Source organism: Eubalaena glacialis, chromosome 3, assembly GCF_028564815.1.
Source record: "Eubalaena glacialis isolate mEubGla1 chromosome 3, mEubGla1.1.hap2.+ XY, whole genome shotgun sequence".
Taxonomy (NCBI): domain Eukaryota; kingdom Metazoa; phylum Chordata; class Mammalia; order Artiodactyla; family Balaenidae; genus Eubalaena; species Eubalaena glacialis.
The window spans coordinates 9,278,853-9,304,592 of NC_083718.1; the positions used below are offsets into that span (position 1 = coordinate 9,278,853).

Below are 25,740 nucleotides of genomic sequence, written 5' to 3' on the forward strand. Positions count from 1 at the left end.
AATTTTAGCTATTATGTTAAAACTTGTACTTGAGGTGGAAATTCAACATTGATATAGATAACTGTTTGTTGTACGTAGCTGACTGGATATCATGTATCGGGCATATATTGTTTACCTGCTGTGTCTGACACATTGGTAGGGTTTGGATAGTTTTAATGTGAATAAAGCATGACTGCTGTTCTAAAGAACTGACAAGCAAATTATAATATGGCGTATTAATTGCTACATTAGAGTAGGTACACACAGGTCGTGGAAGAGCACGGGCAGAAGGAAAGGCATCAACAGTAGTGGTGGTAAAGTATATGACTTAGGGAACAGCTGGGAAAGTGACTAAAACATAATGTAACAGACTTCAGGAGTATTTCAATCCGAAGCTGAAAAGATAAACTGAGGCCAGATTGTGTGCCATGTTGTGTAGTGTGGATTGCCCTGTAGTCCCTGGGGACTTAACTGTCAAAGATATTTCAAGGCTGAAATGATATTTTTATAATTTAAAAAGATTTACTACTTGTAGTGTGCAGGGTGGATTGGAATGAAGTAAGAGAAGCTAGAAGCCTCTTAAAATGGTCAGAATTTGAGATGATTGGCTCCACACATAAAGTAGTGATTTGGAGAGGAGGAGGTAGATTCAATAATTTTTGCTATATTTAAATCCACAGGACTGTTAACTGCTGGGATGTAGGGAAAAAGAGGTGACAATGACTCTAGTTTCTAGCTTGGGAGACTGGTGAAGTACAAGTACAAGAGAAGAGTAGGCTTGATGGACAAGAAAATGGGTTCAGCTTTGGACATACACTGAGTTTGAGATGTCTGCAGGTTTTAGCCGTAAACTTTACTTTCAAAACCTTAACTATTATGACATGTTAGAGTTAACCTTAAGAAACGTATCAGGCAAATTTGTTTATTTTAAAATTAGTCCATTCTGTTAACAGCTTTTGCTTCAATTTCATACATGCAGAAAACTTGGAATTGAAAATGATTTAAATAAAAGCATGCATAAGAGACTGCCATAGAACTGCACCTTCTGTAGCTGCACAAATGAAAACTGAAGCTATAGTTGTTAGACTGGCTTAATTAGCAGAAGAAGAACTTTGCAGAAAGTTAAATGATGGTAGTTGTATATCACCATCAGATGCTTCAAAGAGACTGAGTTTATTCCAATCATTTTGTTTTTTCCTCATTCAATTCATGGATTTAAAAAAACCTTTGGAAGTTTATTCTTTCAAAAGTGAAACATCTTATTGTATTATGAATGCTACTGTAGATTTAAGTTTCTTCACTGAAGGGGAAATTATATGTGAGTTCAGTGAATATACTAAATAAAATTTTTGATGAAATATAACGTCATGGTAAAACAAAGTTCTTATTAAATTAAGAAACTGATGGAGCAGAACTATACTTTTAATTGATGCAATGCATACATAATTCATAAATGCAGCAAAACAAACTAGGATAGTCTACTAATTAAAAATAGAGGCTGTATATTTCTGCTTCCAGCCAAGATAGAGTAACAGGGACTGGATTTGCTACAACAAATCAGTGACCTCAGCTTTCCCTTCAAGAAACTAGAAAAAGATGAGTAAATTAAACCTGAAGTAAGCAGATAAAAGGAAGTAATAGAGATCAGAGTTGAAATTAGTAAAACAGAAAAGAGAAAAATAGTGGAGAAAGTCAATGAAACCAAAAGCTGGTTTCTCAAAGATCAATAAAATGCATAAACCTCTAGTCAGACTGATCAGAAGAAAGAGAGGACACAGATGGCCAATATCAGGAATAGGAGAGATGACATCACTACAGATTCTACAGATTTTTTAAAAAAATTAAATAGTTATTTTTTTGGCTGCATTGGGTCTTCGTTGCTGCGTGTGGGCTTTCTCTAGTTGCGGCGAGCGGGGGCTACTCTTCGTTGCAGTGCGCGGGCTTCTCATTGCAGTGGCTTCTCTTGTTGCGGAGCACAGGCTCTGGGCGTGAGGGCTTCAGAAGTTGTGGCACGTGGGCTCAGTAGTCGTGGCTCACGGGCTCAAGATTGTGGGCTCAGTATTGTGGCTCATGGGCTCTAGATCACAGGCTCAGTAGTTGTGGCTCACGGGCTTAGTTGCTCCGTGGCATGTGGAATCTTCCCGGACCAGGGATCGAACCCATGTCCCCTGCGTTGGCAGGCGGATTCTTAACCACTGCACCACCAGGGAAGTCCCAGATTCTACAGATATTAAAAGGATAAGTGAATATTTTAATAAATATTTATGCAAATAAATTTGACAACTTGGATGACATGTACAAATTCTTTTAAAGACGCAAATTACCAAAGTTCACTCAAGAGGTAATAAATAAACAGTATATAGCCTTATGTGTATTAAAGAAATTGAAATTGTAATTTAAAATTTTCCCACAAAGAAAACTCTAGCCAAAATGGCTTCACTAATAAATTCTGTCAAGTATTTAAGGGATAAGTAATACCATTTCTACACAAGCTTTTCCAAAGACATTGGAGAGGAGGAAGTACTCCCCAACTCATTTTATGAAGGTCAGCATTATCCTAACACCCAAACCAGACAAAGACATTATAAGAAAAGGAAACTGCAGACCCATATCCATCATCAACATAGATGCAGAAGTTCTAAACAAAATATTAGCAAATCAAATCCAATAATATATTAAATAGACAATATATCATGACTGAGAGGGGTTTATCCCAGGAATTCAGGATTGGTTTAACATTTGAGATTTACACCATATTAAACTAAACAAGAAAAACCATACGATTAGATTATCTCAATAATTGCAAAAAGCATTTGAGAAAATCCAGCATCTGTTAAGAATTATGAAGTGTTAGATTTTACCCTGCTTGCCAGCTGACAAATGGGCCTGCCACTATTTTATAGATGCTGGCAGACAACTTCAGCTTTACAGCTAAAGGATTGTATTACTCATGGCACAGTAGGCAACAGGAGATTCATGTTTGCATTGGTTCCCTTGTCCTCTAAGTCCATAGAATTGGAGGTAGATGCTGCATGCATGAGTTTCTGTCATAGCTGAGAAACCCCCAACCTTAGGGAGCTCCCAATGTTAAAAGAGGCTGCTAGCAAACTTGCTCAACCTTTAGCTCTAGGGAGATACTATTATTACAGACAGCAATAAGTCTTCCCTCTGCCCCAGAGGGAGAAAATATCTCTACCTTTCAAGTCTATTTACTATTTTGACATCCTTGAAAAGACAGTTTTGAACACATCTGGTAATTCCTCTCAGAAGACAAGCAGTAACAGTAGAAACCCATTGAGAATTGTCTCCCAACAAAACCCATCCTTTCTTTCTATACCAGATATGCCATTCCCTCAGCTACTCTGATTAATCTGACCTGACCTGCAGGGCTGGTACCAAATCTGTTTAATTTATCTCTTGGAGTGTTTTTGTTAGGGAGCCAGGTGACTTTTTCAAGTCTTTGTATCAACCTTTTCCTCTTAGCTTAAGGCATTAACTCAGGTATAGCAGGGTGTATTCGTGATTGCGCAGACTCTGCCTGGGTCTGCAGGGAAGAAGTCTAGAAGAATTCCATCACCCACAACAACTCAGGCCCCTGAGCTGAGGCAGATCTGAGTGACTTAGAGCCAATGTGGTGCTTCCTTTACGTGGAGGTCTGTTTCAGACACTTGTAAGGTGCATGTCACCTTGTTTTGGGGAGAGAGGCGAGTTAATGCCTGGCATTAATTAAAAGTATAGGCATTCACACAGGAAATAAAAGTATAGTTATGAGCACATGGTACGCTTGGAAGCAAGTGTTGATTATAATCGTTGGGGCCTCCAAAATGGGACCTTCTTATTAGGGGTACAAGTTAACAGTGCCTCCAGCTTAGGGCTGCCTGTTCATTTCACATAATTGAGTCCAGTCCTCATTTTTAGAGAGATTGCCTAAGAGCTGACAATACGGTTTTTCCTATTTGGTCACATCACCAGCTAAATGACATTTGTCTGTGCCGTGAAATAACTGAAAGTGGGGTTGGGGAAGATATCAAGGGCTGTTTTTCATGGGAGGTGCAGAAGCTGGGCCCACACCTGCTGCTTCTGGTAGACCTGTTGATATGGTTAGGGAACTGGCAATCAGTGTTGTCAGAACTGTGTGTTGCAAGATAAGCATCCTTACCAGTCAATTAAATTTAAGTCACTGGCAACAGATTGGGAGAGCCTCACCAGAGTATTTTTCTTGGGGAGAAAGACGCCAGGTATATTGTTAAGAAAATTATTTTTAGAATTAGTTTTTGAATAGCCTGTTTTATGGAGCCACTGGTACTATAATACAAATGTGTTAGTCAAGATATAAATGTTTTAAAACATTTTAATTTAAAAATTTATTTACTGTCCTATTAAGTAAAATCAATTTAATAAAAGCAGTGTTCTGCTTTGAATGACAGATTATTTGGTCATCCTATTTAAGATCCAGTTCAACTATTTTTAAATTATTTATTTATTTATTTAATTTTTTTGGCCGCGGCATGTGGGTTCTTAGTTCCCTGACCAGGGATCAAACCCGAGCCCCTTGCATTGGAAGCAGGGAGTCTTAACCACTGGATCGCCAGGGACGTCCCCCAGTTCAACTATACATTAAAGTTTTTTCTGATCAGCAAGGATAGTTGGCCACCTCTTAACTTGCAGAACGCATCCCGTGTACCTTTCATATGCAAAATATGCAGACTGCACTGTCTTTGAGTTATATGAGCTTGTTTCCTACTAGGTTGAAGTTCTTAAGCATCGTTAAAATAGTTTATTATTTCCTGTCCTTGTTAGGGCCTAATACCATGCTTGGCACTTACTTTCAACCTGCAGTTGGTTGAATCCGTGGACCCAGAACCCATTGGATACAGAGGGCTGAATGTATTTGTTAAATACCAGTGAATCGTTAACTTTTTAAAGCCTACCCCCAACCCCACTCAACTTTTTACTTAATATATATTAGAGGAATCAGCATGGTGATTCTTTGTGTTTGGTATTTGAGAATGTATACCTCACAAGAATTGTGTGGATTGGATGAAGCAGGTAGTATTCTTGTTTTAAACATGAGGAAGTGAGGCTCAAAGACATGTTCTCACTCAAGGTAAAGAACTTAAAGGCAGTGGTAGAATTACAACCCAGTTCTCTTGAATCATTGCTTATTTCTCTTTCCATTATACCATGCATTATTTGAAACTGAATGTACATAAAGGGATTATTAGAATTGAATGTATATAAGGAGATAGATGCTAACAGTTAAGTACTATGTTTTTCTTACACAGAAATGTGTATATGTCTAACATAAGGTTATTTAAACAGTGTCACCACTTGAAATTATACCTTTGCAAAAGATTTTGGGGCTCTTTTAATTCAGTGGCTTTTGTTGTGTTTTTGTATGATATGTGCAATGTTTTAATGTTTGGCCTTTTTACAGTTGATTTCCAATAGCATAACCAGTGTTAACAAGTGCATTAGTGTTCTTTTGTGCCCTTTCTTGATACACATATAAATATAGGTTCACACTTAAACAAGCTTTTTTTCCCAACTTAACTTATGTGGACATCTAGCAACCTGTTCTAGACATTCAGGTTGTTTCTAGTTCTTCTCTACTACAAATAACGAAGTAACTCTCCTTGTACCTGTATCTTTAATACTTGGGTGGGCGCTAATAGATATTTGCTGAGCAGAGCAAATTGAGGTACTGAATGGTATGAATGCCCAAAGTCACATAGTTGGTTGGTCCAGTATTTTTTTTTTTTAAACCACAGATTTTTGCGTGTGATCTACAGGCTTCTCCAGCACTCTCTTGAAAATAATCTGGAACAATAGAAAGTGCCCAGACTTTGGAACCAGACATGGGTTTTAATTAACTTTTTGGCATATATTAGTTGTAGTGAATTTAGACAAGACACCTAACATCCCTAAGCCTCTTCTATATAATACTTTCCTTGCAGGGATTAGAGAAAATGCATTCAAAGCACTTTACACATTGAAGTTTCTGGTAAATACGGCTGTTTTTTTCTGTTGTGATTATAATGCTACCTGACATTTAATGGATCCTTAAAGTGTGCCAAGGCATTGTGTTAAATGTATCTCATGCATAATAAATTACCTTATGAGATAGTAAGTTATCTCATTTATTTCTCACAACCGCTCTATGAGTATGGGGAGCAGAGGGGTTCAGTGGTCATACAGCTGGTAAATGGAGGAGCCATGGTTCAAACCTTGGCAGTTTGGAGGCCAGGCTCTTAACCAGTACACCATTACCACCATATGAACTACTAGAGCACAGTTCTCGACCTTGGTACTCTTGACTTGCCTTGCAGGGGTTAGACACTTTGGGCCCGATAATTCATTGTATCTTGACGCTTTGGGGCAGATAATTCTCTGTTGTCAGGGGCTATTCTGTGCAATGTAGGATGTTCAGTATCTCTGGCCTCTACCTACTAGATGCTACCTCCCCCCCCTCCAAGTGACAGTAGTGACGGTAAAAATGTCTTCAGACATTTTGAGATGTTCCCTGGCGGGGGTGGGGGGGGTGCAGAGGCATAAAAACAATCATCCTGGTTGAGAACCACTGTTGTAGAAGAAGAACATATTGGGGGACTCTGATGTAGTTGATATTAAATTAAAATTTTAAAGTGTATAGAACTGGAATTTAGGAAAAGGGTCAGAACTAAATAGCGTTCTGAAATTCACTGTTAAGTAGTAGCTATTTATTACCACTTTATTTATTTATTTATTTTATTATTTATTTTTGGCTGCGTTGGGTCTTCGTTGCTGCCTGCGGGCTTTCTCTAGTTGCGGCGAGCGGGGGCTACTCTTCGTTGCGGTGCACGGGCTTCTCATTGCGGTGGCTTCTCTTGTTGCGGAGGATGGGCTCTAGGCACGCAGGCTTCAGTAGTTATGGCATGCGGGCTCAGTAGTTGTGGCTCGCGGGCTCTAGAGCACAGGCTCAGTAGTTGTGGTGCACGAGCTTAGTTGCTCCGTGGCATGTGGGATCTTCCCAGACCAGGGCTCGAACCCGTGTCCTCTGCATTGGCAGGCGGATTCTCAACCACTGCGCCACCAGGGAAGCCCCTATTACCACTTTAAAAATTAAGTGTACAGTAAGGAAAAAAGGGGGCTGCGGGCAGACTGTGGAAACATAGCAGCTGTGTGAAGAGAGTGGGTGGAGAGGAGCCAGAGATTGAGAGAGACTGAGAAGGAGGAGTCATGGGGTGGTGTTCCGGTGAAAATAAATCTTGAAACTTCTTAAAGTTGTCAAAGGAATATACTCCCACTATAATAATTAGGAAATAGTAAAGGTAGGACTAGGATTTGACTGTGAACCTTACCAGTTTTACCATTTTAATTTGTCATGTCTTATCGCCCCCAAATATGCTTTTCTTTCAGTTAATATTTTATTTAATGGCGAAGGAAAAAAAATGAGTTATTTTGTCTTCTGAAGAAATAATTTCTTATTTCAGGTTGCCGAGGAGCCCAAGTAGAAGAAATATGGAGTTTAGAGCCTGAGAATTTTGAAAAATTAAAGTAAGTATGTTTTTACTTATGTTAAAAGTAATATGTCTATACTTAAGCAAACTTTCATGAGTTTATTTTACTTGGATTACCTTAGGCTGAACACATTATCTCCTTTAAGATTTTTTTCAATTGTGTGAGGTAGGTATTATTCCCATTTTATAACCAAGAACCTGAGGCTCATAGATAAGTAATTTGCAAGGGATTCAAAACTAAGTCTCTGTAATTCCATATCAACAAAGTACTGATAGGTTGATTTTTTTACAACTTTCACTTATAGATCAATACTGTTAGAACATGGAACACATTTTAACATAAAACACATGAATAATAGGTCAGTCTACAAAACTATATTTGACAGATAATGTATATTAATAGTAATTCAGAACTTTTTAAAAAAATTAATTTATTTTTGGCTGTGTTGGGTCTTCATGCTGCACGTAGGCTTTCTCTAGTTGCAGCGAGCAGTGGCCACCCTTCACTGCGGTGTGCGGGCTTCTTATTGCGGTGGCTTCTCTTGTTGCAGAGCAAGGGCTCTAGGTGCGTGGGTTCAGTAGTTGTGGCTCGTGGGCTCTAGAGCGCAGGCTCAGTAGTTGTGGCGCACGGACTTAGTTGCTCCGCGGCATGTGGGATCTTCCCGGACCAGGGCTCGAACCCGTGTCCCCTGCATTGGCAGGCGGACTCTCAACCACTGCGCCACCAGGGAAGTCCCAGAACTTTTTTTTATACATTATTACATTGCTTCTTGGGGAGGTTACAGTTCAGATTCCAAATGTTGATGCCAGGAAGTACCTTCCTCTTACTCCGTCCTTCTGACTTCTCTGGGCCTCTCCTTAACCCCCAGCCTCCAAGCATTGACCCTGGATTGCAAATGGAGGGCTAGGGAGTTTTCACTGCGGGGAGCATTCTTAGGTCCTGGAATGGGGACTGTAGGGATATGTTTTTTATAGTAAGGAGAGAGTTCCCTACCCCCTATTTTCTTCTTCCCCACAAAGAGAGCAATCATTTTAGATGGAATAAGAGAGAAATTCTGGCTGGATGATCAGGGAAGGTTAATTAAAGATGCATCATTTGACCTGTCTGTAAGGGATAGGAAAGGTTTTTGTGGCATGGAAGGCAGTGGTGAAAGATAGACTGGAGAGAATCCTGAAGTGGTGATTTAACGGTTTGTGGGCAACAACCGTTCCTTTGGGGAGGTGGTGATTTCATTATGTGTGAGATGCAACATCCAGTCATACTGTAGTGTGACGGTTGCTCATGCGTCCAATAATTATATGAAGGCGACGTCCTATATTCCATAGTATTTATGCTAGCAGCCATTTATCTGTAAATATCCTATGTGTACTTTATTCATGTACATCAGAATTCAGTCTAGGGTTAACAGCTTCTTCTAGTTTTGCTATGTTCTTTCTGTTTTTAAGTGAGGTAATATAAGGTAGAATTGAATAATGCACAGATTTGAGATTATTCCTTTCATTATAATTCCATTTTAATTGATGTATTTTTTTTAAGTTTTGTTAGCCGTGTCTTGGGCAACGTTCTAGTAACTATGAACAGCAATAGAAATCTTAAAAAAATTTCTCAAAGTTACTTCATTTGCCTTGTTATTTGTTAAGTAAACGACTAAAACTTAACATATTGACAGTGTGTTAAAAGAAACAAGGTTTGGTGTCACTAATTGGTATTTTTTTGTTTTGTAGGCCAGTTCATGGGCTGATTTTTCTTTTCAAGTGGCAGCCAGGAGAAGAACCAGCAGGCTCTGTGGTTCAGGACTCCAGACTTGACACGATATTTTTTGCCAAGCAGGTATGGTCCTTGGATGCTGTGGAGTCTCAAGAGCAGCCCTCTTTACAAACAGGACTCTTCCACCTGTGTCTCTAGTGCAGCAGTTCTCAGACTTCTCGGTCCTAGGGCTCCTTCACATTCTTAAAAATTACTGAGAGCCCCAAAGACCTTCTGTTTATATGGGTTATATTTATTAGTATTCATCATTTAGACATTAAAACTGAGACGTTTAAAACATTTATTAATTGCTTTAAAAGTAACAATAAATTCATTACATGTTAATGATAAGGTATTTTTTTAATGAAGCATAAATATCTTTACCAAAGCAAAAGAGTAGTGAGACGAGTGCATTATTTTACATTCTTATAAGTATCTTTAATGTCTGGCTTAATAGCACACAGCTGGATTCTCCTCTCAGCTTCTTTATTCAGTCTGTTGCAATGTTTTTGTTTTGTTTTGTTTTTGGTTGAAGTATATGATTTAGTCTCACACATATGTGTAGTTGTAGAGGGAGAAGTATGCTAATTTCTTTTCCAGGAAATTATGGATATTCTTTGATATTATATCAAAACTCCAAAAATGTTCCTCTCCTAAAGATTGGTTGCATTGTGAAATCTGAGATCATATTAATGAGCTTTGGACTTTGATATATAAAAATCCTTTGGTTTATCTTGCTCTTCAAAAGGATCTTTTACTCTTGGAGGATCTTATAACATTGTGCATTGGTCATTTTGAAAATTTACCGACTTAGGCAGATTTTCTAAATGTTGACACATGATTATATATGTTATCAACAAGTCACATTTGTTAATATCAGCATCTGTATCATTAGAATTGATAAAGTATCCTGAAACTTTTAAACTCACAGTGGTGGATCTATGGATCTGAATGTTACAAAATTCTAATTTTCACTTGAGAATTCAAATTTTATGAAGGACAACAAATACTGTCAGATGTTTTCCTTGAAGTGACAGACTCATTTCACTCATTTTCAAGAAAGTATCTGCCAGATACCGTCTGAACAACCGTATTTGTCTGCTGTATGTCCTTTCAAGTAAAAATGATGTTCCAAGAAAAAAGCAGCCAACTTAGCTGACAGTTCAAACAATTGCACTAATGCCTTTCCTGGAATCAACTGGCATGTTTTGGTTTGCAGCTGAAGTGCTTTATTTGTACCTCCTGTTTCAGTCAACCATAATATTAAACACTTGTACTCTGAGGTCAAAATATAATAATTTTACTGCTTTATCAAAGACATTCTTCACTAAAACTAGTTTTTGTTCTGTTAATTTTTTAAATTATACACGTGTCAGTGAAACAGTTTAATGCCACTGCCTAGGTATATGCTAAAATACCAGCAGTTTTACCTTCAATTGCTGTTGTGCTACAGTGTAAATAAGAAAGCAGGGGAAGAAAGCAAAAACTGTTTTGGAATTATTATGGAAACAATTTTGAGCTCACAAACCCCTTGAAAAGGGTCTTAGGAATTCCCAGGGTTACATGGACCCCACTTTGAGAACTGCTGTTCTGGAGTATACAGTGAAACGTTTAACCAACATTATTAGATGCCTCCATATTTTGGAGTCCATTGTTTGGAAAAGCTGAAAAAGAGAATGATGAAAGAGGTTTGATTAATGTATAAAATCTAAGCTAAATATGATCGCATTTGTTTGAAAATTGCACTTATTTCTGAGACTCAAAAAATTGCTTAAGATAATCTGATTAACCTTTAGAAAGGTGGAAACTTTTTAATAAAACTGCTAATTCTCATTACTGCCCTTTAAATGAAACGTTTACTATTCCACTTAGTAACTTGTTTTTCCTTTTTCTCTTATTTTATTACTTCTTTCCATTTTCCCCCCAACTTTTAAAAATTGAGTGTTTTTAGAGAAATTAGAGTTTTTTTGCTTTACTTCAAGGGTTAGGAAAACATTATTTTATCATTGTGTACTTAAAGTGTCTTAAGTTACAGAAATATGTAGTGATGAGTGAATATCCCACACCCATGTCTACTAACCCCTTCTAACAGTTTGACTCGTTCATTTAATCAACAAGTAGTTGCTGAGCACCTCCTTTGTGCTGGGCATTGTTTTAGGTCCTAGGGATGTAATGGTGGATAAGGCAGGCATGTGTCTTCTTATTAGTAACTATCACCATAGCAGTACCAACAACAGCCCACATTTACCATGTTTGCTGTGTGCCAGATATTGTGCTTTACATATATTATTTATTTAACCCTTGCAACAGCCCTATGAGGTGTTACCCTCATTTCACAGATGAAGAAATTGAGGCCTAGAAAAATTAACTTACTTGCCTGAGGTCACGCAGCTAGTACATGGTGGATCCAGGATTTAAACCCAGGTCTAAAGCCCAGGTTGGTGGTTCCACCTGCCATACTACCTCCCACATTTTCTATTCACTTGTTAACACATTCATTTTTTTTTTTTTTTTTTTTTACTGAAATTGGACTGTTGTGCAAAATATTTTGCATCTTTCTTCACTTAATGATAAAAGTTTGACTTTCAGTGCACACAACAGTATTAGCTAACATATTGAAGGCTTATTAGGTACGTTTATATGTATTATTTTTTAGTATTAATTTATTTGTAGTAACTGATCCTCACAATGACCCTATGTGGTTTTACAGGTTCCTCATCATTTCACACATGTGGAAACTGAGTCCCAGAGAGGTTAAGAAACTTGCCCAAGTTATGTAGCTAGTCAGTGGGAGAGCTGGGTACAAACCCAGGCACTGTTGCCTTGAAGTCCATACTCTTAACCATATCACAACACCACCTCTTTTAAAAGTATTCTTAGTATAAGCGTTCTATAATTTATTTAACTAAATTTCTTAATGATAAATATTTTGAGATTCTAATTATTTCTCTAACACAAATAATCCATTTATAAATTGTAATATTTATCATTGTACTACAATAATTATAATCACTGTTTGTAATTTTCAAGATCTAGGTAGTAGAGAAAAAGTAGGGGACAGATAGTTTGGTCCTTCAGGTGATTTTTCTCCTTTTAAAGACAGTTTTTTTAAGGTATATAAGAATCTATACCCATGATATAAAATGTAAGCATTATAAATGTACAATGTAGAAAATAAAAGTCCATTATAATCCCTGCTCCAGAGATAACCACTTAAAACAGTTTATATTTTTCAAGATTTTTTCCATATATATTTGTGTGTGTATTTAATTGTATTTCTTCCATACTAAATTGTAAACCCCGGAGTTTTCATGTATAATCCCTGACACATAGTAGGTATCTGATAAATGTAGAAAGAATATTACAGTTAAAGAACACTAGGATTTACTAAGACACTAACAATGACTGACTTATAGAGGCCTAGGTATTTTTAAGGTATAAGAAAGTACTCTACAAAGAAAAAAAAAATGATACTGGAGTATGAATTTATAATTTCTAGAGTCCCTTGATACTTTTCTAGTTCTGTATTACATTTCTACCTTACTATAATTTTTTTTTTAAACATCTTTATTGAAGTATAATTGCTTTACGATGGTGTGTTAGTTTCTGCTTTATAACAAAGTGAATCAGTTATACATATACATATGTTCCCATATCTCTTCCCTCTTGCATCTCCCTCCCTCCCACCCTCCCTATCCCACCCCTCTAGGTGGTCACAAAGCACCGAGCTGATCTCCCTGTGCTATGCGGCTGCTTCCCTCTAGCTATCTATTTTACATTTGGTAGTGTATATATGTCCATGACACTCTCTCACCCTGTCACATCTCACCCCTCCCCCTCCCCATATCCTCAAGTCCATTCTCTAGTAGGTCTGTGTCTTTATTCCCGTCTTGCCACTAGGTTCTTCATGGCCTTTTTTTTTTTTTTCCTTAGATTCCATATATATGTGTTAGCATACTGTATTTGTTTTTCTCTTTCTGACTTACTTCACTCTGTATGACAGACTTTAACTCCATCCACCTCATTACAAATACCTCCATTTCATTTCTTTTTATGGCTGAGTAATATTCCATTGTATATATGTGCCACATCTTCTTTATCCATTCATCCGATGATGGACACTTAGGTTGCTTCCATGTCCTGGCTATTGTAAATAGAGCTGCAATGAACATTTTGGCACATGACTCTTTTTGAATTATGGTTTTCTCAGGGTATATGCCCAGCAGTGGGATTGCTGGGTCGTATGGTAGTTCTATTTCTAGTTTTTTAAGGAACCTCCACACTGTTCTCCATAGTGGCTGTATCAATTTACATTCCTACCAACAGGGCAAGAGGGTTCCCTTTTTTCCGCACCCTCTCCAGCATTTATTGTTTCTAGATTTTTTGATGATGGCCATTCTGACCGGTGTGAGATGATACCTCATTGTAGTTTTGATTTGCATTTCTCTAATGATTAATGATGTTGAGCATTCTTTCATGTGTCTGTTGGCAATCTGTATCTCTTCTTTGGAGAAATGTCTATTTAGGTCTTCTGCCCATTTTTGGATTGGGTTGTTCGTTTTTTTGTTATTGAGCTGCATGAGCTGCTTGTAAATCTTGGAGATTAATCCTTTGTCAGTTGCTTCATTTGCAAATATTTTCTCCCATTCTGAGGGTTGTCTTTTGGTCTTGTTTATGGTTTCCTTTGCTGTGCAAAAGCTTTTAAGTTTCATTAGGTCCCATTTGTTTATTTGTGTTTTTATTTCCATTTCTCTAGGAGGTGGGTCAAAAAGGATCTTGCTGTGATTTATGTCATAGAGTGTTCTGCCTATGTTTTCCTCTAAGAGTTTGATAGTGTCTGGCCTTACATTTAGGTCTTTAATCCATTTTGAGTTTATTTTTGCGTATGGTGTCAGGGAGTGTTCTAATTTCATACTTTTACATGTACCTGTCCAATTTTCCCAGCACCACTTATTGAAGAGGCTGTCTTTTCTCCACTGTATATGCTTGCCTCCTATATCAAAGATAAGGTGACCCTTACTATAATTTAATGTTTTATTTGTATTACATTATTCCTACCATGTTTATTTATATGCCAGATTAGTGATTTCCCAATTATATTGTATTTTTTTATACTATATTATGCCAGCAGTTTCTATTAAACTGATCAGTAATTCAACAATAATATCTATCAGTCTTTTTAGTGTATGCCTCCTATGAGCCTATGCTAGAAATTTTATAGTATATATTACATAAATATGTAATCCTTGGTTCTAGGCTTCAAGAGCTTATAGTAAAGATTTCCAATCCAGGGTTTCTGGACTCTGAGGAATATTTTCAGATATTTAAAACATTTAATTAAAATTATATTTATTTGTGATAACGTCATACAGATTAACTAAATGCATAGTTTTGGTATTTATGGATGGAATTGCATCATTTTAGAGAGGTAATACTGCCTGTCTTATGCTGATCACATGCTCTAATTGGAAGTGTGCATATGTGTGGATCATTGATTAACAAAATATCGAGAAAAGAAGGTGTCTTCTAGTAGTTACAATTTGTGTACAAGGATCCAGGAATGACCCTTTTGGTAATGCTTCTCTGCAAAACATTGTTGTCTTGTTACTGTTTCACTGATGAGAAAGCTAGGGTCTGTCTGACTTATTGCTTTAGGTCATTGGTACTAGGTTTGTGTGACTCCACCTGTTCGGTCTTTCAGGAAAGAAGGATTGAGTGTCTGCAATGTGTCAGACACTGTGCCAGGTGCTTGGGGAATGATAAACGTCAGGAGCCCTCTCCTCAAGGGTGTTTAGAGCTTAGTGGAGGAGATTGGTATTAATCAGTGAAATACAAAATTACAGTGGCAATAAGTGCTGCATGGAGTGAAATGAGAACCGTATTGTGAAGCTCGAAAATAATCTATTAAGACTACCCTCCCTTCGGACAGCAACTATAGCGTTTTGGGTACCGCAAACCACCCTCACTTCTGATACTTGCAAGTTTGGGGAGTCCCCAAGACCACCCTCAGGTTCTGTAATTTGTTAGAAAAGCTCATAGATCTCACCAAAGTCTGTTACAGTCACATAGTTTATTACAGTGAAAGGACACAGATTAAATTCAGCCAAGGGAAGAGACACATAGGGCAGAGTCCGGGAAAGCTGCTCCTTGTCTCCTCCCAGGGGGGTCAAAGCCAGTGCCGTAACTTGACTGGCAGTGATGTGTGACAGTGTGCACAGAGTGCTGCCACTCAGGCCATCTCAGCCGATTCTTGGTATCGAGTTTTTATTGGCCCTCAGTCTCCAGCCACCCTGGAGGTTGAGATGATACCGTTGACCCAGAACCCACCCTAAGTCACGCTGTGACACCATCTGTGTGGCCCACAGCCCCCAGGTAAACGAAGACACTTTTGTGAGGCGTGGCTTCTCGGGAGCTTAGAGATCACCTCCCAGGAGCCAAGGGCAAAGGCCAGGCCTCTCTTAGGGCAAGACTAGATTCTTCACTGCACACATAAAAATGAGACTGACCTCTTCAGGGAGATCTGAGAAAGCTTCTCTGAGTAAGTGACATTTCAGCTGAAATCTAAAGGTTAAGTAGGTATTAACTGGGGGAAAGAGGTTGAGGATCATCCCAGATTACTAACAGCTTTGTAGTAAAAGGGAGTAAGGCTAGTAAAATGTACTGTCACAGGAAGGCCAGTGTAGCCGGACTGGCGAGAGCACGGGCAGGGTGGTCTGAGATGACGAAGCTGAGCAAGCCGTGTGTTAGTCAGGGTTCAGTACGGCTAGGTGTAGGGAAACAATGGCTTACAAGAAACACAAGTTTTTCTCTTTCTCATTCACCGTGGAGTGCATCAAGATGGCAGGCTCTTTTGTTTTGCTCCTTTGTGTGTGCTTTCTATTCCAAAAGTTACTTCGTGGTCTGAGATGATGGAGTTTCAGCCGTTCTGTCTCAATTCCACATTCAAGACAGTGGAAGCGGACAGCACGCTCCTCTCTTTTTGCGGACATTTTCTAGAACTTGCTCACGTTGCATGCTTTCTTCTCTTTGTCCAGAACTCAGTCACATGGCTGTACTTAGCAGCAGAGGGGGAAGCTGTCCTCATTCCAGGTGGACATGGACCCAGATAAAATTTGGGTCCTCTGTTCATCTGGAAGAGGGAGAAGGTGGGTATTAGAGAATAGCTCTCCACTTCCTGCCGAGATGTGGACAGAGGCAGAGCATGCTTGAGCCTTTTGTCTGCATCCTAAGAGCAGTGAAAGGTTACTGAGATGTTTCAAGAAGGGTGACATGGTCAGATTTTCATTTAGAAGAGAGCACTTTGGCTACAGTGTGGGGAATGCATTTGAGGAGGAGGGAGTGGTGTAGGATATGAGACTACATATCAGTTAGGAGGCTTTTGTAGAAGTCCATGCAAAAGCAGGTAAAAGACTGTTAGTGGTGATAGATGTAAACAGATTTGATTAATACTCAGGAGGTAAAGTAACTAGCACCTTTAATGTGTAATGATTAGACGTGATGAAGGAAGAGGACAGATCAATCAGTGATGTTGAGTGTGTTTTTCTCTTTTCCTTTTTAAAAAACTGATCTTCAGGTACACAGTATGGAATTATGATAATTCTTGACTGATGACACACGCTCATGTCCTCCTTTTATTTACTTGTTTACTTATTTGGTGACTAAGTAATGTAGTAAGCACCTAAGAACTCACCGCCTAGATAAACGTCATCTAACTATCATTTCCTTCTGTCCCACCCATTGTCCCACATAGCTCTCATCCTCCCTCCCTTCATCCAAGTAACCTACATGTGGAATTCTGTATATCGTTTCCTTGCTTTCCACTTTCTGTATTTTTTCTAATCCTAAAAGAGCTGTGTGTATATAAAATTTTAACTTGATAAAAAGTATCACGCTCCTTGTAGTTTTGGGAGACTTACTTTTTTGACTTAATATTTTAAGATTTATCCACGAGTTGTTTATCATAATAGTTAACTTATTTTGCATGCTGTACAATAGTAATTGCACGAATGCGCATAAAGAGTAAGTAATTGTTTACTCTTTGTAGATTGGCATTTGAGTTTTCATTTGCATTACTGTAAACTGTATACATTTTTGTACGTCTCCTGTTGTACTTGTGCAAATTTCTCCTGGTACATATCTAGAAGTACAACAGTGCTTCTGATAGGTAAATGTAACTTCAGGAGGAAATATTAAAGTGCTTTCAGAAGTAGATACTCCAGTTTACACCCCCTACTAGCAATATCTGAGTTACTGTGTAGCCACATACTCCAATATGTGGTATTGTCAGGCCTTTTTTTTAAAAAAATAGATTTATTTATGTATTTATTTATTTTTGGCTGCATTGGGTCTCCGTTGTTGGGTCTTCGTTGCTGCGTGCGGGCTTTCTCTAGTTGTGGCGAGCAGGGGCTACTCTTCATTGCGGTGGCCTCTCTTGTTTCGGAGCACAGGCTCTAGGCACGTGGGCTTCAGTAGTTGTGGCTTGCAGGCTCAGTAGTTGTGGTTTGCGGGCTCTAGAGCACAGGCTCAATAGTTGTGGCGCATGGGCTTAGTTGCTCTGCGGCATGTGGGATCTTCCCAGACCAGGGCTCAAACCCATGTCCCCTGCATTGGCAGGCAGATTCTCAACCATTGCGCCAGAGGCCTTTTTGATTTTTTGCCAACCAGCTCATTCTAAAATGGTACTTCATTATGGTCTTGGTTTACATCTCCCTGGGCACTAATCATGTTGAAAGGGTATTGATGTACTTAGTGGCCATATGTGTTTCTTTTGTGAAATTCTTAAATTATTTTTCTGTAGGACTAATTGTACTTTTTGATTTGTAGGCATTGTTTATATCTTCATGATACTGCTTCTCCAAGTTGGCACCTTATTGTTTTACCTTTTCTGGGTGTCTTTTGATGAATAGAATTTTGTGTTTTATTTATTTATTTTTATAAATTTATTTATTTTATTTATTTATTATTTTTGGCTGCGTTGGGTCTTCGTTGTTGTGCGCTGGCTTTCTCTAGTTGAGGTGAGCGGGGGCTACTCTTTGTTGCAGTGCGCAGGCTTCTCGTTGCAGTGGCTTCTCTTGTTGCGGAGCACGGGCTCTAGGTGCGCGGGCTTCAGTAGTTGTGGCTCGTGGGCTCTAGAGCGGAGACTCAGTAGTTGTGGTGCACGGGCTTAGTTGCTCCATAGCATGTGGGATCTTCCCAGACCAGGGCTCGAACCCGTGTCCCCTGCATTGGCAGGAGGATTCTTAACCACTGCGCCACCAGGGAAGCCCAAATTTTGTATTTTAGAGCCAATGCTTTTTTGTATCTTGTTGAAGAAATTGTTATCTATCTGAATTTGTAAAAGGTATTTACCTATGCATTTAAATTTTAATTTTTGATATCTATGTCCATAATTCATTAGGAGTTGGATTTTTGGCAGGGGTTCAATTTTATCTTTTTCCATGTGGATCACCCTTTTTTTCTAACCTCATTTATTGAACATCCATTATTTTCCCTATTTATCGGACATGCCACCTCTGTTGTATACCATTCCGTGTGTGTGTGTGTGTGTGTGTGTGTGTGTGTGTGTTTTCTGGACTCTACTGATCAATTTGTTTGTCTCTCTGCCAATACCACATTGTCTTAATTCCTTTCACTTCTTTGTAAGTTCTTATATCTAATAGGCCATGTCTCTTCTCCCTCCTCTTTTTCAGAAATATCCTTGCTATTCTTGACCCTATGTTCTTCATATAAATTTCAATGTCATCTTATCAAATTGTATGAAAAATTCTGTTGGAATTTTGACTGGAATAGCATTAAATATATGTATCAATTTGGGGAGAATTTATATCTTCATGATACTAAGTCATGAAGTAGTATGTATCTCTATTTAGATCTGCTTTTATTTATTTATTTTTAGATATGCTTTTATTATCTTTATTATGTTGCATAATTTTCTCTATAGAGGTTTTACATCTTTTATTAGATTTATCTTAATTCCTTGATCTCTTTGTTGTAATTATAAATCATCTTTTCTTCAGTTAACATTTTCTAGGTGTTTGTTGCTGGTACAAAAAAATATAATTCATTCTTATGTCTTAATATTATATTTAGCCATCTTGCTAACCTCTGTTATCTCTGTTATTTGTTGGTTTTGGGGGGGTTCTATCTAAATTATGCGTCAAACAAAGCAGTTTTATCTCCTCATTTTGAATCCTTATGTCTCTAATTTATTTTTCTTATCTTACTGACTGATTAAGACCTCCAGTAAAATCATTGTGATTTTAAAGGGAATGCTTTTACCATTTCCCATTTCAGATTTTTTTTTAATGTTCACGTAAGGACATTCTTTTAATAATTTAGCAAGTGTCCTTATTATGGAAGGATTAAGTTTTTTCAAATGCTTTTCTGCATCTATTGAGATGATCATGTTTATTTTCCCTCTTAATAGGTTAATATGGTTAGTTATGTTTATGAATTTTTCTAATATTAAATCATTCTTCCATATCTGAGATAAGCCCAGTTGATCATTCTTCCATACCTGAGGTAAGCCCATATTCTCTTTTTATGCACTGTTGAATTTAATGCAGTGATATTTGTTTAGAATTTTTACATCTATATTTATGAATGAAATGGCCTTAATTTTCCTTTCTTGTAATGGCTTTGACTAGTTTTAGTATGAGGGTGGTGCTGGCTTCATGAATTGAGTTGGAATTTCCTCTTTTTCTTATTGTCCTGAAGAATTTGGACAATTTAGACCATCTAAAATTTAGAAGGTCTGTTTCTTCAAATTTTGATAGAATTGGCCTATAAAACCATCTGTGCCTGGTATTTTCTTTATGAGTATATTTTTAACTACCACTTCAATTTAATAGTTAAAAGACTTATTTGGGCTACTTATTTTTTCTTGACTTAGTTCTGGTAAGATTTTTTTTTTAAATTTCTGCATTTTAGCTTAAATTTACAAAATTGTTTTGTATGGTTGTTATTACTATCCCCTTATTCTTTTTAATCGGATTTTATTTTTAGTTATATTCCTGACTCCTAGAATTCTGACTCGCCTATTTGGGTGATCCTGCTTTGGGTGATCCTGCTCCATTAATGTGTTGCCCTTTATTATTTCATACTAGCATTAGAGTAGCAACCCAGTGGATCTTGTTTGTTTTTAGCCACCTTCAGTCTCTCCTGTAAATTGTCTTAAACTGAACCTTTCTGAATCACTGTATTTACTGTTATTTCCTATTAAAAATCTCTTACTCCTAGCGTGAACTCCTAATTGCTTAAAGGCACTGATTTACTAGGTAACCAATGACCCCATGCTCTGATTACAAGCATACTAATACATACCAATATGCTCATTGTCTCTTGAACATCTCGTCTTAATTTGTTCCTTGTTCGTCCCCTTCTCGTTTCATAGAATGAATTTCCTTCTCTGTTCTCTAGGTACTACCAGGCTTTCAGAGCTCTATTAAAATTTCACATTCATAGAAAAACCTTCTCTGATACTCCAGTCCAATATGATTTCTTCCTTCATTATTTTGGTTTTCTGTTCATCTCTTTTACATGTGTATTAATCCTTATGGAAGGATTAAGTTTTTTCAAATGCTTTTCTGCATCTATTGAGATGCAGAAAATTTTAATTTTAATTTAAAATTAAATTGATATCTATGTCCATAATTCATTGGGAATTGGATTTTGGTATATTATATGAGGACATTTATTTTTTATATATATTTTAAAGTATTACGTTCCCTTTAGGAACCTAGTTTTATCCTCAACCTTTTTTCCCCTTGATTAGTAATGAATATTAAAAAATTTATTAATTTATCCTATAGCTATGACTCAGTGAAGATTGACTATAATTTATAATGCAATACTTCAAGCAATTTTAGTAGTATTCCTCTAGGCATCTGCCATGTTCTTTTCCATAAACCGTGGCAAGAAGTTAGTCTCTAGACCGTGGGTTACTAAGTCAGATGGCTGCAGGATCAGGTTGGCAGCATGAATGTGTGAACTGGGTTTTGTGTAAGAGCTAGGGAGTGGAAGAGCCTAGATGAACTAAAGAATATATGTCCTCTTAAAGGAATTCAAACCAAATTTTTAAGGTTCTGGGGCAGTCCTACTTGTGACCTCCTGCTCTAGCCTTCCTTCTATTCTTAAACTCTACTACTTTATTTAAAAATGTGTTAAAAGCCACGGTATATAGTAGAACGTTCAGGATAAGTTAAAGATTTAAGAAGTTGGGGACTATATATATAATTTATACTGCAATAATTTTTTGTGAAGAAAGATGAAGTTAAAATTCTCCCCAGTGGATGTATATAAGGTGATTTTTAAGTGTTTCACGAGGACAAGGACCACATGTCTCTTGTTTACTGTGTGTTCAGCATTTATCACAATGTCTAGCACACAGTGAGTGCTCAGTAATAAATATTTGAACGAGTGAATGGCTGTGCACTTTTTAGTGTCTTAAATTTTTTGTTTTTTGGTAATTCTGTGCAGTATTCCCCCCTTACCTACTGTTTTACTTTCCATGGTTTCAGTCAACTCTGGCTGAAATATTAAATGGAAAATTCTGGAAATAAACCGTAAGTTTTAAATTGTGTGCCATTCTGAATAGTGTGATGAAATCTCATTCTGTTCCTTCACTGTCCCACGTGGGATGCATCCCTTTGTCCCTCATGTGTGGTACCAGCCTGTTAGTATAGGAAAAAACATGATATATATAGGGGTTGGTACTATGCATGTTTGAGGCATCCATTGGGGGTCTTGAAAGATATCCCCCAAGGATAAGGGGACCACTGTGCTATTTATAACATAACCACTTGGTGGCACTTAACTCATTTAAAAACCTGAAGAGGTATGTTTACACTGATGCACACCGTAATGACTGTTCTTCACACATATGCAAAATGAGCTGTAATAAATCGTGGACAGTGTAAATCCTTATTAGCACCGGAAGAGAAGTATCAGTAACCACGAGATTTTTCTCTTTTTTTCCTTTAAAAAAAAAACAGGTTTACTGAAATACAATTGGTATACAAAAAACTGCACGTTTAGTGTGTACAATTTGATGAGTTTGAAAAAAAAAATTCCTAAAGTGATAGGTTACAGACTTGAAGTCCTTAGATCATAGGAATGTTTGATAGTATTCTCTGCCATAGCCTCAGCATCTAGCCTAGCATTAGGTACATATTATATCTTTAATGTGTCATCATTTTGAAAGGATGTGTGAATGAGTATAAATTTTAACTTCTGCTAACTTCGCTTCTACCAACCCATATCCAGATAATTTTGGCCCAAGATAAGGGAGCACTAAGTCCTGTTTTAGTTAACAACCTTTATGATGTCTCCTTTAATCATTAAAAATTTTCCTCCAAGTTTACTAAAGAACTGTGACTCGTATCAGAATACATATTAAAAGAAATCAGCAGCAATGTTAATTGGATTCTAGATCTCCTGTTACTTTTCCTTAATTGTCAATCATAAGATAGTTTTGAGTACAAAATACTGTAAGAGGAATTACAAGAATGTGGTGGTATCACTGTTTGAGAATTGGGAGTAAGACAGTGTTCTCTAATGGAGAAAGCAGCCTTATCAAGGAATTCCTCAAACATACTGCAGTCAAAAATGTAAGAACTGGTGGGTACTCACAAGACTTCAAAAGTCTGGCAAAAAAAAGTACAAGGAGTATAAGAGTTAATGAGGGAAGATAATGGAAAAATTTTCTTTTGAAATCAGGCAAGATAGAAATAATTTACCAAATTGTAAGATCATAAGTGAATTAGCATTTTTGGAAAATGGTATTTAATTATAATATTGTAATGAAATATAGCAATAGGACTAAACTGTATTTTAAAAAATCATTTATCAAGTTTAATTTAACTCTACAGTTAACCTTGCTGGTGTTCGAAGTGATCATCTGAGGCTCTTTCCACCTCTGTGATCTCAGCCCTGTGTAGGTGCTGTAGGGAGGGTGGCAGAAGCCCTTGTCCATAAGTAGGTTATAATCTTGTTGGAGAGACCACATACGTGTACAGAGCCAGCCTCATGTTGTGGCGAAGTACACCAAATTCTAGAACCAGATCACCTGCCTCTTGCTTAGCTCTGGGCCCTTTGGGCAAGCTACTTAACCTCTTTGAGACTCAGCTTCCACAAATGTAAAATGGGGATAATAATATTACTCCTTCTTCATAGGCTGTTGATTGACAGGATTAAAAGAATTAATACATGTGAAGTGCCTAGAAAATTACCCACATATAGTAAGTGCTATCTAAATGTTCTCTCCTCTCACTAGAATGTAAGGTCCACATAACTTGTTAAATAAACAGTTAATAGCTAGATGACAGCGCTGTAAAGATTGAATTGAAAAATATGTAGACAGTATATACACGTTTTTAGGAATTCAAATGAGGGAAGAATGTAATATGAGTTGTTGGATAAGTTCTCTAAGAGCCACATCGGTGAGTTGGAGCTTGCGTTGGATACTGAAATATGGGTTGAATATTTATAGGTAGAAGTGAGCATAGGAGGAAGTGAATAAGAGGGAAGGACAAGCTCTTTTGGTTTAATTAGATATATGTTTTAGACCAGGAAAGATTGGTTTTGTTACCCTAACTGGATTGGTTTTCACTGATATTATGAGTTCATTTATTCGATTTCCTAGAATCTTCAGCTCCAGAATTGCAGCAAATTCCTGAAAATAGATTAGATTGGAAATTGATCATGTTTATTATGTTTATGCTAAGATTATATAAAATAAAATTTGGAAACTGTTAATTTTTTTCATATTTTGGGGGTCATCGTCACCAGTTAAAAGCTGTTTTTTTTTAACAAATCGATAATATTTTTGCTTTCATATTTTATAGGTAATTAATAATGCTTGTGCTACTCAAGCCATAGTAAGTGTGTTATTGAACTGTACCCATCAAGATGTCCATTTAGGAGACACATTATCAGAGTTTAAAGAATTTTCACAAAGCTTTGATGCAGCTGTGAGTACAATCGTATTATTCTTAAAATGCCCTGTTTGTGGTGGTTCTTATTTTAATAAGCTATTCTTAAAACTTATTTCAGATGAAAGGTTTGGCACTGAGTAATTCGGATGTGATTCGACAAGTACACAACAGTTTCGCCAGGTAAAGATACTTTATGTGAAATAAATATTGTCTCTGTTTGTTTGTCTCTCACTGTTTTTTTCTTCACTGTAGACAGCAAATGTTTGAATTTGATGCAAAGACATCAGCAAAAGAAGAAGATGCTTTTCACTTTGTCAGTTATGTTCCTGTTAATGGAAGACTGTATGAATTAGATGGATTAAGAGAAGGACCGATTGATTTAGGTAATGTGGTTACTATTCCTGGTATTTCACTTTTGATAAGGAAAAAAAGATTGGGTGTTCACCTTTGGTTTAGCCCTAGTCCTGCTTAAGTTTAGAAAGGGGAGGTGACCGTGAGGTGTGATGCCATGCAGGCTTTAAGCTCTTCAGTACTTTATGAAATTAAGTAACAGGTAGTTAGGACATGTTGACTACTGTAGTTGCATTGGGACCTTTAGTTTTTTTCCTAGAAGAAAAGTTTTTTCAACCCATAGATTACATAATTTATTTTTAATTTTTCAGTTTACTTTTAAAAACTACTTTTTTCTATGTAACTAGTGCATTAATGTGCTGTCCTTTGTGCCAAAGGGTGGATTTGTCCTGATCCCACCCCATCTCCTACCTTGAGCTAATGATAAATGGTTATTGAGGTTGAGGTGGTTCTGATCTAGTAATGAACTAATATACCCACAAAAGAATTTTAACTCCTTATTTTTACCTCATTAAGTTTTCTTTTTCTTTTTTTTAAAAATTAGGTTTAAGTGCAGTGTAACCTGTTTTAATGGAATCTAATGTTATCTGCTGTCCATAAAACTTTATACTTTCAGATTAAAAAAAAAATTAACACTTCCATTTTGCTTGTTCTTATTGACCATGCCCATGTCTAGAACTAATACTTCATCTAATGCAGATTTACATGTTTAAAAATATTTATTTTTCTATGTTTCTTAAAGTAAATTAATAGAATGTTCTTTTAATTCTGTAGAAGCTGATTTTCTCTGGTTTGGGGGTTGATCTGATCACTGCATTTTTTTCTCTTGGCTTCTATCTGGTCAGCCATTCTCTATTCATTAGATCCATCAGATATAAAGGAAGTAAAATATAAAACAACAGACAGTTTTGCTATACAGCTGGTGGCTATACTAAAATTTAGGTAAAAAAGAGGATTAAAAAACTGGGTAAAATTGGTTTTGCATTGTGTGTGTATTTCATTTTTTTTTTCTGTAGTTATGATGGTGGGGAGTCAGAAAAGGATTGAATCCTTATTTTGTCACTAATATGTGAGCTGGTTTTTCTTAGCCCTCTGTCTCATCATCTGTAAAATGGGGGTAGTTACCCTTATCTCACAGAGTCGAGAGTTTTAATGAAATAATTCCCTAGTTCATTATTTTCTCAAACATTTGTTTTAAGTGACGCAACAATGTGGAAATGCAAATTATGAT

The 25,740-nt window shown here is 37.1% G+C and overlaps 1 protein-coding gene across 2 annotated transcripts in view; it reads left to right on the forward strand.

Annotated features, from left to right (window-relative positions):
- Positions 1–25,740, forward strand: part of UCHL5 (ubiquitin C-terminal hydrolase L5) — a 51,750-nt gene that overhangs the window by 937 nt on the left and 25,073 nt on the right. For both annotated transcript variants that reach the window (XM_061187279.1, XM_061187280.1), the window contains exons 2-6: positions 7,452–7,515; positions 9,204–9,309; positions 24,069–24,194; positions 24,277–24,338; positions 24,411–24,541. In XM_061187279.1, coding sequence (XP_061043262.1) covers positions 7,452–7,515; positions 9,204–9,309; positions 24,069–24,194; positions 24,277–24,338; positions 24,411–24,541 — 489 coding nt within the window. The remainder of the gene's footprint in view (positions 1–7,451; positions 7,516–9,203; positions 9,310–24,068; positions 24,195–24,276; positions 24,339–24,410; positions 24,542–25,740) is intronic.